General features: G+C 34.0%; 1 protein-coding gene across 2 annotated transcripts in view; it reads left to right on the top strand.

Annotated features, from left to right (window-relative positions):
- DYM (dymeclin) overlaps nucleotides 1–12,389 on the top strand; it is a 622,593-nt gene that overhangs the window by 255,338 nt on the left and 354,866 nt on the right. For both annotated transcript variants that reach the window (XM_036759110.1, XM_036759118.1), the window contains exon 10: nucleotides 2,476–2,654. In XM_036759110.1, the coding sequence (XP_036615005.1) occupies nucleotides 2,476–2,654 (179 nt within the window). The remainder of the gene's footprint in view (nucleotides 1–2,475; nucleotides 2,655–12,389) is intronic.

Raw genomic sequence — 12,389 nt, 5'->3', positions numbered from 1 at the left:
AAATGCCAAAAATTCCTAGAGTAACAGAAACACGTAATATGCTAATAGAGGTATTAGTTTTTCCCTCAAAACATTGTAAAAATAGCTTTCACCTGGCATATGTAAATATAAGCATAGCTTTCTAGCTTTCTTGAAAGAAGTTCAACATCACTACCCAATATTTTTTCACTTTGATTCATTTTTGTGCAGTTGGTTTATAAAGTTACAACTAATTAATCTAAATTTCCAGGACAGATTGGTTCTGCTTAGGATTTTAGATTTTAAACAGTACTTTTCTCAGTTTTTCATGATTTTTGATGACAGCTAGTTTTTATTATGCCAGTTAATATTGAAACAATTATGAACCAACATGGAACCTTGCAGCATTAGAAAATGTTGTCTAAGTAAGATTTAAGGAATAATTAATCCATATTTACAATGAAATTACTTGAAGCTCTGTTTCTACCAGATTGGTTTTTCCATAGTCCAATGAGCATTGTAAATGGTCTTAAGAAAAATGCTAGCTTGAAGGTCCAATTTTGCCTTCAGAAATCACAGTCTTTATATAATAAAGATTTTTCTTACCCTTTGATCTTTTAATTCCATCCAAGTAAATTGAATTCATTTCTCAATCAGTAATCCTAATTTATAAGCAGAATGCTAAATCTTATGGGGACATTAGAGACCATGTTCTCCCTTTCTTCTATTTTATACAAAAGAAGAATGAGGCCCAGAGAGGTCAAGTACTTTCCCATTTGTAAACAGGTGTGTGTTTATACCAGGATGTTTATACCAGTACAGTAGGGAGAAGAAAGCAATGTTCAGATTCCCATCTCTATTACCTGTGCCTGTGTCTACCCCAATATAAAGAGGTACACCAACAGATGGGATCATGGTAATTGGCCTATGTGGATGAGAACCTTCATGCCACCCCACCCCTTTATTCAAGGAATCATGAAGTAACCTGCAGCAACCACTTTTGAATACTCACAAAATATAATCACACCTACTTCATCTCTTTAAGGTTTAAGGCTAGATAGTCGCACAAAGTATTGTTAAGTGGGTAAAAATGATGTGTGAAGACTGGGGAAGATGTCCCTTGTTTTAAGTGGTAAAGGAAAAGGTTGGGAAAATGAATAAAGAGTGGAAGAAAGGAAGTTTTAGGTATACTTTCCACATACATCTAAAAATTAGAAAGGAGAAATTGAGAGGCATAAGACTGGTCTATGGAAGATTAAATTTGTTTTGGCTCACATCTCTTTACATCAGAAGACATGGTGAATATGTTAAAGTATTCTTTCTGTTCTTTGTAGTGGTCCCATATTTTATGTCCTTTAAAAATATCTCTCGGTATTTTAAAAATAAAAGAAATTACAGTGATATAAGTAAATAGTAGTAAGTAATACATAAAGTAATGTTATTGCCAGGCAAGATCATCACTTTTTATGAGTCCAGTGCATCCAACCCTCAATTCTGACTCCTTAATTAACCAACTTGGATTTCTAAGATAAACCAATTAATTATTAAGTAGGGAGCCATTTATCACTGTTGAAATTGTGGGAATCATTCCAAATGGACTGTGATATATGTCTAAGCATCTTTATAGAATGGTCAGACAGTTTTCTCAGAAAACGTGAGGAATAGCTCTTTGAAGTTAATGAAGTTTTCTTTTACAAAAGAGTGAGGAATTTTCTAAGCATCTTCTTGACATAAGACAAATTGTTGCTTTCGTAGAACCCAAAGACAGACATTTCCATTTCAATCTCATTTTTAATGCTAGCTATACTGTTTTTAAAAAGCTTAATATTCTAGCCATTATCTTCATAAATGGCTTAAAGAGAATAATGATAACCAGAAAGGTGATTGTAAGCATTTTAAAAATCAGGTTTTCTTTCCCATATATTCCTTCCTATATTTCAAGGATAAATACTTTTTAGATTAACTAACCCTCAGAGTCACTGGCTGCATGAAAACCTTTATATTCTTTATTTTTTATGTTTATGTTTGGTTCTGATGGTGACTTTTTAAGATAATTTCAAAATATAATTTGACAGTTGAGTTAGGATAATTAGCTCACATTTTAAAGAAGCCTTGTCACTTATAAAGCACTTACCTTACAAAAAGGAAATGCATTCTTGAGGAGTGTTTCCTATAATTGTATAGCTAAGAAATGTGAAAGTTGAAATGGGTAAAGTGAAGAAATATGACCAGAGTCACATATCTAGTAAATGGCATAATCTTGATCTGATTCCAGGTCTTCTGATTCCCAAATCCAGAACTCTCCATTGTTGCTCTGAGAGGATTGCCAAATTGATTTTTTTTTCCACAGCATATAGGTTTGAGCTGATCTCTATAGAATGAACAAAGTCTCACTATATGCCAGTGTAACAGATTTTTTTCTTAGATCAAAATATACTTAAACGTTATTATAAATATTCTAGAGAAAGTTGCTGCATTGTTACTTTATACAATTTTTGTTTTTTTCTTGTGTTTCAGACAGCACTGCTTTTCCTTCTTCAAATCCACATGCTTTCCAGATAAACTTTAATAGTTTGTATACAGCCCTGTGTGAGCAGCAGAAGTCTGATCAAGCAACACTTCTTTTGTATATGTTATTGCATCAAAATAGTAATGTGAGGACATACATGTTGGCTCGCACAGATATGGAAAATCTTGTAAGTATCTTACTGCATGTTTCACCTTTACATTTTTATATTATTTTGAATTTTTATTTTTCAATAAGAGGTTTATCATTATTTTCAAGCATTATTATTGAACATAGCTTAACTATAACAAAGATATTTCATAATGGTAAACAGGTGCTTTTCCTTTTTGTTGACTCTCAGGTATGGTAAGAGACTATATGGTCACAAATGTGTTATACTTGGCATCAAGTATGTTCCATGATATGATATAGATGAACTTTTTTCTACTGAAATATTTCAAACTTATATTAATAAGATAGACATAGATAGGATAGGAAAGAAAGCAATAGATTGGGGGAAAATCTTTGTATCCTGTATCTTTGGTGAGGTGGCTTAAAAATTAATAAGGAGCTAATACAAACATGGAAGATCCAAGAGTCATTCTCTAATGGATAAGTTGTCAAAGTACATAAACCAACATTTCTCAAAAGAATTGAAAACTATTATCAACCACATGACAATTGCTCCACATTATTAGTAATCAAAAAAAAACTCAACTCAGAATATCTATGAGGTATCATTTTGCACCCAGGAAATTGGTAACAATGACGAAAAATTGAAATACTCGGTATTGGAGGAGTTTTGGAAAAATGGGCACGTTCATACACTTGGTGTAGCTGTGGTTAGTCCTGCCATTCTAGAAAGCAATTTGGAATTATGCTAAAAAAGAATAATATATAAAATATCCTTTTCCTTTGACCCAGAGTGTCTGCTGCTAGCCATATGTCCCAAGGAGATAAAGGACAGAAAAAAAAAATTCCAACATGCCCCAGAATACTTGTACTACTTTTTATTTAAAATAGTTTTTGTTTCCTTTTCATCTCATGCTTTTATAGTTTTTTTAAATGAATTTTTATTGACATATTTTATTTTTCTATCCCTTAGATTTCCCCTTGTATCTCTCCCTCTTCCCTATTCCAAAGAACCATTCCATATAATAAAGACTTCTTTTAAAAGAAAAAAAGAGAGAAAATTTAAATCCAAACAAATAAATATATTTTTAAAAAATCTAATGCTATATACACTATTAGCACATTGGAGAAAACCCTTCCCAAATCCTCGAACTTTACAAGAGTGTAGGGGCAAGTGTCTTCTTGTAGCTGTCTCTTCTTTGGGGCCAAGCTTGTCCTTTATAATTTTGCAACATTCATTTTAAACTGTTTTGTGATGGTTATTCTTTTCATATATATTGTTGTGGTTATTTAATATATTGTTTTCCTGATTACTCAAGCCTCTCTGTATTCATCATATTAATCATTTCTTACAGTATAATAATATTCCATTCCATTCATTTACCACAATTTGTTTAAATATTCTCCAAATCTACTTTGTTTCCAGTTTTTTGCTGCCACAAAAAGTATATCATCACTTTTAGCAGTAGAAAAAACTTCAAGCATATCGATGCCTGCTGATTAGTTAGACAAACAATGCTTCATATGAATATAATGGAATTTCACTACAATATTAGAACAAAGGTCACAACCAGGAAGACAATATATACCATGGTTACATCAAGGTAAATTGAACAGGTCAAATCTAAATATTGTATTATGTTCTAATGACCAAGCTTGGTCCTGAGTAGAACAAAATATATGCCTTTCTCTTCTTGGTAGAGATGGAACCTAGCATATATTATTGGAGGTGATTAATTTATTAATTAGTTTTTCTCTTCTGCTTTTTTCCTTCTGTTTTCTCTTTTTGTTTAATTCTCTGTTCTAGGGTTGGCCCTCTGGGTTGGAGAGGGGAAACAAATATATTGAAAAGTGAATGTGATCTGAAAACACAAGTTGGGTTGTTCCAGTAGAAAGAAACCTGTACACATAATAGACTGCATTAATAAGAAAAATCACACAATTATGTGAATAGATATTGGAAAAGATTTTGGTGAAATCCAACATCCATCTCTGTTAAAAACACTAGAAAGCATTAGAATAAATAGACGTTTTCTCAATATGATAACATTTATATAATAGAGGTAGACTCTGGAAGGCTTTCCATTGAGATCAGGGGTAAAGCGACAGTGCTCTTTGTCACCATTATTTAATAAAGTAAGTCTAAAAAAATCTAGCTTTAGCAATATAGCAAGAAGAGGAAATTGAAAAAATAAGCATAAGAAAAAACAAAATTTTTATGTTTAGTAGATGGTATGATAATCCATATAGACCAATGGTTTAGGCCAAATATGCAATATGACCCTGAGTGGGGAACTGGATTAAAAAGTAATTGGGAAATATTTAACAAAATAAATTTTAAAAAAACACTATATTGACAATTTCTAGTTTTCTAAGTCAATGTGCAGCTCCAGGGAGTATCTATTTGAATTTGACACCACTGATATAGAGCATTCAAAAGAGATAACTAAAACATAATTGAAACAATAACTTGAGCAGCATTGCAGGGCATAAAAGAAATTCACAAAAACCATCAGTATTTCTTTATATTATCAATAAGGTCCAGATTTCTGATCTTTAGATTATTTTTGGATTTTTGGAGAAGTAGAAAGAGAAATTCCATTCAAAATAACTGGGAACATACAAAATATTTTGGAGCCTTTCTCCAAGAACAGTATCAATATAACTGTAAAACACTCTTCAGAAATAAGGGTAGAACTAAGTCAGGGAAATAAATAATAAAATGTAATAAAAATAACAATAGGGCCTGAATTAATTTACATATTCAGTGCCATAACAATCAAACTACTAAAGGATTACTTTATAGCAGTGGTGCCAAACTCAAATAGAATTGGATATCTGCCTATTATCTATGTTTTATTGTGTTATTATTTATTTTGCTAAATACTTCCTAATTACATTTTGATCTGGTTTCCCTCTGGTTTCCTCTAGGCTTCCAGGAATATAACCCATATGCTTTATAGCTGTATAAAAATAATAATGATAATAATAATATTCACCTTGGGAAAAAAATCAAGAATCTTAAGAGAAGAAAAATGAAAAAATGTAGAAAAGAATGACCCAGTCTCAAACATATAAGAACAAGAGCCTTTCCCCAAAAGATAAATGGCCAAAAGATAGGAATGAACAGTTTTCAAAGCCATTAACAACTTTAGGGGAAAATGATCAAAATAACTAATAAATACTAATAAACACATTAAAAAAGTTCTGAAATTCTGCCTCATTCTTACCAGGCTGGCAAAAGTGACAAAAAGAACAATGATGATTGTTGGAGGAATTGTGGGAAAATAGGCAGATTAATGTCTTGGTAAGGCTGTGAAATGGTCCAGCCATTCTGGAAACCATTTTGGAACTATACCTCAAAGTCATTAAACTATTCCTACCCTTTGGCTACTACTGGTAGACCTATACTCCAAGGAAGAAAAAGACCCATATGTAATAAAATATTTGTAGTAGCTCTTTTTGTAATAGAATAGAATTGGAAACTGAGGGCATACCCATAAGATGAGGAATGAGTAAATAAATTATGGTATATAAATATATCAGAACATTGTTGTGTGGTAAGAAAAGGCAAAAAGGGAACTTTAGAGACACCTGGGAAGACTTGCTTGAGCTGATGAAGAGTGAATTGAATAGAACCAAGAGAATGACTTGTATAATAACAACATTGTAAAGATAAACACCTTTGAAAGACCAAGAAAACTGATCAGTGCAATCACCAACTGTGCTCCCAGAGAACTGATGATAAAACATAAGACCTGTCTCTTGAAGATGGACTCAAGATGCAGAATTAGATGTGTATGTTCAAATATGGCCAGTGTGAGATTTTGTTTTGTTTGACTATGCATAGTTGTCACATGAGGTTCCCCTCCCCCAGCTTAGGGTAGAGGAAGTTTAGAAATAGGAGGAAAAGAAAAACTAGGGTTTCCCTTTCCCCACCTCCAATAGAAAGAAAATCCCTGACTGATATGTTCAATATTTTGTTGGCATTTATTTCATTCTTCTTTCTTTATTACTCTGAAGGTAATGATTGATATTTTATTTAAAATAATTGCTTATTTAAAATAATAATTTTCTGTTCTTCAAGCTTCCATTAGCTTGTAAACAGTCCTCTGTGTCTTAGTTCACACTATTGTTTGGCATTAATTTGATATATTAATCTCTGTGTGATTTCCAAAGAATTGCATTATTTTACCTTTAGTGATCTAAGGCCATCTCATATCTATAAATTGGCATCTATTGGAATAAGAACAAAACCAATATGACTACTCAGTTTCATTTTGGTCCTTATTAATTATGTGCTAGTTATTTCACCCTGAAAATTGTGTAGCCAACTCATAGTTTTTATTTGTACTTCCATTAGGTAGGATAGAACACAGTGTAGGATGCTAGGTTTGGAATCAGAATGATTTGAGTTCAGCCAGATACTTACTAACTGTGTGTTCACAAGTCACTTAATTGTCCACCATAGTTTCCTCATGATCAAAAGAGATAATATTTTTAAAGGGCTTAATGCAGTGCATGGCACATAGTAAATACTTAATAGATGCTTCTTCCCTTCCTTTTCCCATTCCTTGTTTTATAATTTCAGAGATGTTTACACAGAAGTAAACTTTGGCTCCAAAATATCATTTTACAAATCATACATAAATTTGTTTTTAAACCATAAAAACAATTATATTTTTGTTATTGTGCCACTTAAGACCATTTATCTTTCATAAAATTCTTTTGATAAATGGCAACCAAATTGAGTGGTAGTCCACGATAATTTTGTGCACTTTTAAAAATCAGTTAAATTATTTTAATCAGCAAAAATCTGCTTTCTCTCCTACCCTCCTCAAAAAAATTGAGAAAGAAAAATAAAACCCTAGTTACAAACATGTATAATCAAGCAAAACATGTTTCCACATTCACCATATCCATAAAAACAATGTGTTTCACTCTGCAGTCTGAGTCTTTATCAAGAGGTGGGTAGTGGCACTGACTAAGAAACAGAGTGGTGGATCAGTGGAATAGGTTAGGTACACAAGATGCAGTAGTCAGTGACTATAGCAATGTACTCTTTGATAAACCCAAAGAATATAGCTTCTGGTCTAAGAAATCACTATTTCACAAAAACTGCTGGGAAAATTGGGAAATGGTATGGCAGAAACTGGGCATAGACCAATATTTTACACTGTATACCAAAATAAAATCAAAATGGGTTCATGAGTTGGGAATAAAGGCTGATACTATAAGTACTTTGGGAGAGCAAGGAGTAGTGTTTACCTCTTAGATTTACGGGAAAGGGAAGAAGTCATGACCCAGTAAGAGACAGAGAGCATTACAAAATGCAAAATGGATAATTTTGATTATGTTAAATTGAAAAGGTTTTGCATAAACAAAGTCAATGCAACCAAGATAAGGAGGGAAACAGAAAATTGGGAGAAAATCTTTATAACTAGTGTCTCTGATAAAGGCCTCATCTCTAAAATATACAGGGAACTGAGCCAAATTTATAGGAATAGAAGTCATTCCCCAATTGAGAAATGGTCAAAGGATATGAACAGGCAGCTTTTAGAGGAAGAAATTAAAGCTATCTATAGGCATATGAAAAAATGCTCTAAATCACTATTGATTAGAGAAATGCAAATCAAAACACCTCTTAGGTACCACATCTCTCCTGTCAGATTGGTTAACATGACAAAACAGGAAAACGATAAATGCTGGAGAGGATGTGGGAAAATTGGAACATTATTACATTGCTGGTGGAGTTGTGAACTGATCCAGCCATTCTGGAGAGCAATTTGGAACTATGCCCGAAGGACTGTAAAAATGTTCATACCCTTTGACCCAGCAATACCACTTCTAGGACTGTATCCCAAAGAGATAATACAAGTGGGAAAGGAACCCATCCATACAAAAATATTTATAGCAGCTCTTTTTGTGGTTGCAAAGAATTGGAAATCAAGGGGTTGCCCATAAATTGGGGAATGGCTAAACAAATTGTGGTATATGAATACTACTGTGCTATAAGAAATGAGGAGCAAATTGACTTCATTATAACTTGGAATGACTTATATGAACTGATGCTGAGTGAGGGGAGCAGAACCAGGAGATCATTATACATGATTACAGACACATGGTATCTGTAAGGACCAGCTTTGATAGGCTTGACTCCTCTCATCAGTTCAAGGTTCAAAGACAGCTCCAAAAGACTCATGATGGAAAAAGCTATGTCCATCCAGAGGAAGAATTATGGAGTCTGAATGCAGATTGAGGCAAACTTTTTGCTCTCTTTTTTATTCTGTCTTTTTTTTTTTTTTGGTTTTGTTTTTCCTTTCTCATGATTCATTCCACTGTTTATAATTCTGCATTACAACTGGACTATTATGTAAATAAGTTCAAGGTAAAGGTATATGTAGAACTTACATTGGATTACGTGCCGTCTTGGGGGGTTGGGGGAAGGAGTGGGAGGGAGGGAATATTTGGAACCCAAAAACTTGTGGAACTGAGTGTTGTAAACTAAAAATAAAAATAAATTTAAAAAAAGAGGTGGTAGCATATTTCATTATTTGTCCCCTGGAATCATGGTTGGTCTTTATGCTCATCAGAGTTCCTATGTCTTTCAGAGTAGTTTCTCTTTTTGTTATTATTGTCATTGTATAAAATGGTTCTTCTGATTCTGTTTACTTCACTCTGCATCAATACATATAAGAGTTCCCAGGTTTCTCTGAAACTATTCAATTCACCATTTTTTTTACAACACAATTGTATTCTGTCACATATTTCATCACATAACTTGTTCGTCTATTCCCCAGCTGATGAGCACTCCCTCAGCTTTCAATTCTTTGCCACTTCAAAAGGTTCTATAAATACTTTTGTACATCCTTAGTTAGAATTAGTTTAACTTAGGACTAATATCTCCCTGAATCCACTGTCCCTCTAATTTCCCCATCTCCCTTCTCTTTTCCCTGTTTCTCTGTTGAATGAAATATATTTCTATATTTATATTTTTGTATGTATGTGTGTGTGTATATGCGTAGTCTTCCCTCATTTGTCCAGTCAGTATAGAGGGAAGTTCAAATGTCATCTGCTCCTGCTATCCTTTCCTTCTTGTTTGTATAGACTTCTACTTGTCTACCTAAATTATGTGAGATAATTTTCCCTAATCTTCCTCTCTGTTCCTATAATATTATATTTCTTTTTCCTTCTCTATTATTCTTTTAAAATCATCAAATAGTAATAGAACCACTCCTGGGCCTTGTTAAATTAGACTTTCTCTCTGACTCCTGAAGACAATGGGACACATGTATCAGAGGGGACACATGTATCATCTCCCCATATCCAGAATGTAGAGAGCTTATACTTATTCAGTACTTAGTCATTATTCACTTATGTTTACATTTTATATTTCTCTTAACTCTTTTTATGTGAACTTCAGCATTTCTATGCAGTGCTAGTCATTCCATCAGGAAGCTTGGAAGTCTTCTATTTCATGAAAGGTCCATGTTTCCCCCGTAGGATAATATGTACTTAGTTTTCTGAGGAAGTAATTCTTGGCTATAAGCCTGTATCTTTTGCTTTCTGGACTATAGTATTCCAAGGTCTATGCTCCTTTGTTGTCATGGCTGCTAAATCATGTGTGTTTCTTACAATGGCTCCTCAGTAATTGAATTCTTTTTTTTTTTTTTGACTGCTTGCAGTATTTTTTTTTCTTTGACCTAGAAGCTCTGGCTTTTGACTATAATGTTCGTGGGAGTTTTTGTTTTGTTATTTCTTTCCAGTAAGTGACTGGTGGATTCTTTCTGTTTCCACCTTGCCCTAAGAGATCTGGATAGTTTTCTTTTATGATTTCTTGAAATCTCATGTGTAGGCTTTATCTTTGGTTGTGACTTTCAGGTAGTTCAGTGATTCTTAAATTTTTTCTCCTTTATTTGCCAGGTCAGGTTTTGTTGTTGTTTTTGCTTGAGATTCCTTATACTTTTTTCTATTTTTTCAGTCTTTTGACTTTGTTTTAATATTTTTTTTGTCATGGAGTCAATAACCTATGTTCGATCCATTCTAATTTTCAGAGTCTGTTACTTGAGTTAGGTTTTGCAGCTTTTGTGCAAGCTGTTTTCAGTCTTTCTTCTAACTCTCATTTCTTTTCCAATTTTTCCCCTTGCCCTCTCATTTGTTTCCTATAATATATTCATTTTATTTATTAAATCATTTTGAGTTCTTCTTAAAATATTTTACTTCATCTCTTCCAGTAATTTTTTTTGTTGAACTTGTGCCCAAAATGTGTTTTTCTTTGAGGCTTTGCTTGTAGTTGTTTTGGGGTTATCCTTTTCTGTTGGCTTTGTGTTTTGTATGTCTTTGTCATCATAATAGCTTTTTGTGGTGGAATTATGATTTTTTTTGTTTCCTCATTCTTTCCTCTATTTATTGAATTCAGACTTTATGTTAAGGCCATACTTTGCACACTTCTGAGGGAGTGCCTGGATTGGTTCTGTTGCTCCTTTCTTGGAGTATTAGTATTGTGTTATTTGAAGATTTCTGAGATAGCTCAGGCTGGGTTCCTGCAGAAGGTTTCCATGTTCTCAGAGTGGTCTGATCCTCAGCAAAGTCTAATCTGTGTTCTGCTAGTTCCTGACCTGTGTTTAGATCTGAGCAACATGTCTATGGGTGGGTTTTCCCCATTGGAGTTTCAGTAGACTGCTTTTGGACTCAACCACCAATAGTCAGCTAGAAAACCCTGCTGGTTCAGAATAGCAGAACTGTAGGACACCCTTTATTCTGAAATGTCAACCTATATTCTCCTGCAGCTTTTAGACTGAGCTAGAGGCTGGAACTGGGATCCTGCTTGGATGCAAATCTTGAGCCATTCAACTGCTGCTTGCTTCAGATCTTGCTCCTTGCTCAGTATACAACCTAGGGCCAGTTACTTATGTTCATCCTCAATAGCCAGCCGTAAGTGCTGGTCCCATCTTCAGTCCTCCTTGTATCAGTGGCCAGAACTTGGTAATGAACAACAGAGCTGCCCATTGACATCTGTTCCTGAACCCCATATAAGTTTAGTTCCCTTCATGCTGAATCAGTAACTTCCTTTTACTGTGGTGTATCACCTCTCCCTGAGCTAGAATCTTCCTCACAGCTTGCTCCTAGTTAGACACCATTCCCAGGGGCTGAAGATCTCTCTGTTTCCCCATGTGGCCGTGCCTTTGAAAAGTGACTCGTGATTATTTCATGGATTTCATGATCAAGATTTGCTCTGGTGCATTTTAAAAATCTTTTTAGAGGAGATTTTTGTTTTGTTTTTTGGTGGGGGGAGGAGTTGAGAGGGAGCTCGGTGTATTTCTTAATACTCCGCCATCTTGGCTCCCATTGTTGTATCCTATTAAAAGTATATATGTGTGTACACAAATACCATATAGTCACTTGGCACTTAATTATTCTCACTCATACATCCTATATGTTTAACTTTGGCTCTGCCATTGCTCCAAGTTACTATATCAGTCACCAAGATGCTAAGTAGATCTGGGATCCATATTCATGTAGTGTTGTTTCCACTGGCTAAAGCTTCCTCACTCAGTTCTTTTTATCTCTGTCACCATTTGTTATATATTACACCACTTACCATGTGCCAGACACTGTGCTAAACACTTTATAATTTGATCCTCACAACAACCCTGGGAGATAGGTACTATTATCATCTCCATTTTACAGATGAAGGAGCTGAGGCAAACAGAGGTTAAGTGAATTATCCAGGGTCATATAGCTAGTAAGTTTTTGAGGCTGTATTTGAACTCAGGTCTTCCTGACCCCAGGC

This window comes from Trichosurus vulpecula, chromosome 1 (assembly GCF_011100635.1).
Source record: "Trichosurus vulpecula isolate mTriVul1 chromosome 1, mTriVul1.pri, whole genome shotgun sequence".
Taxonomy (NCBI): domain Eukaryota; kingdom Metazoa; phylum Chordata; class Mammalia; order Diprotodontia; family Phalangeridae; genus Trichosurus; species Trichosurus vulpecula.
This window is presented reverse-complemented; position numbering and strand designations above follow the sequence as displayed.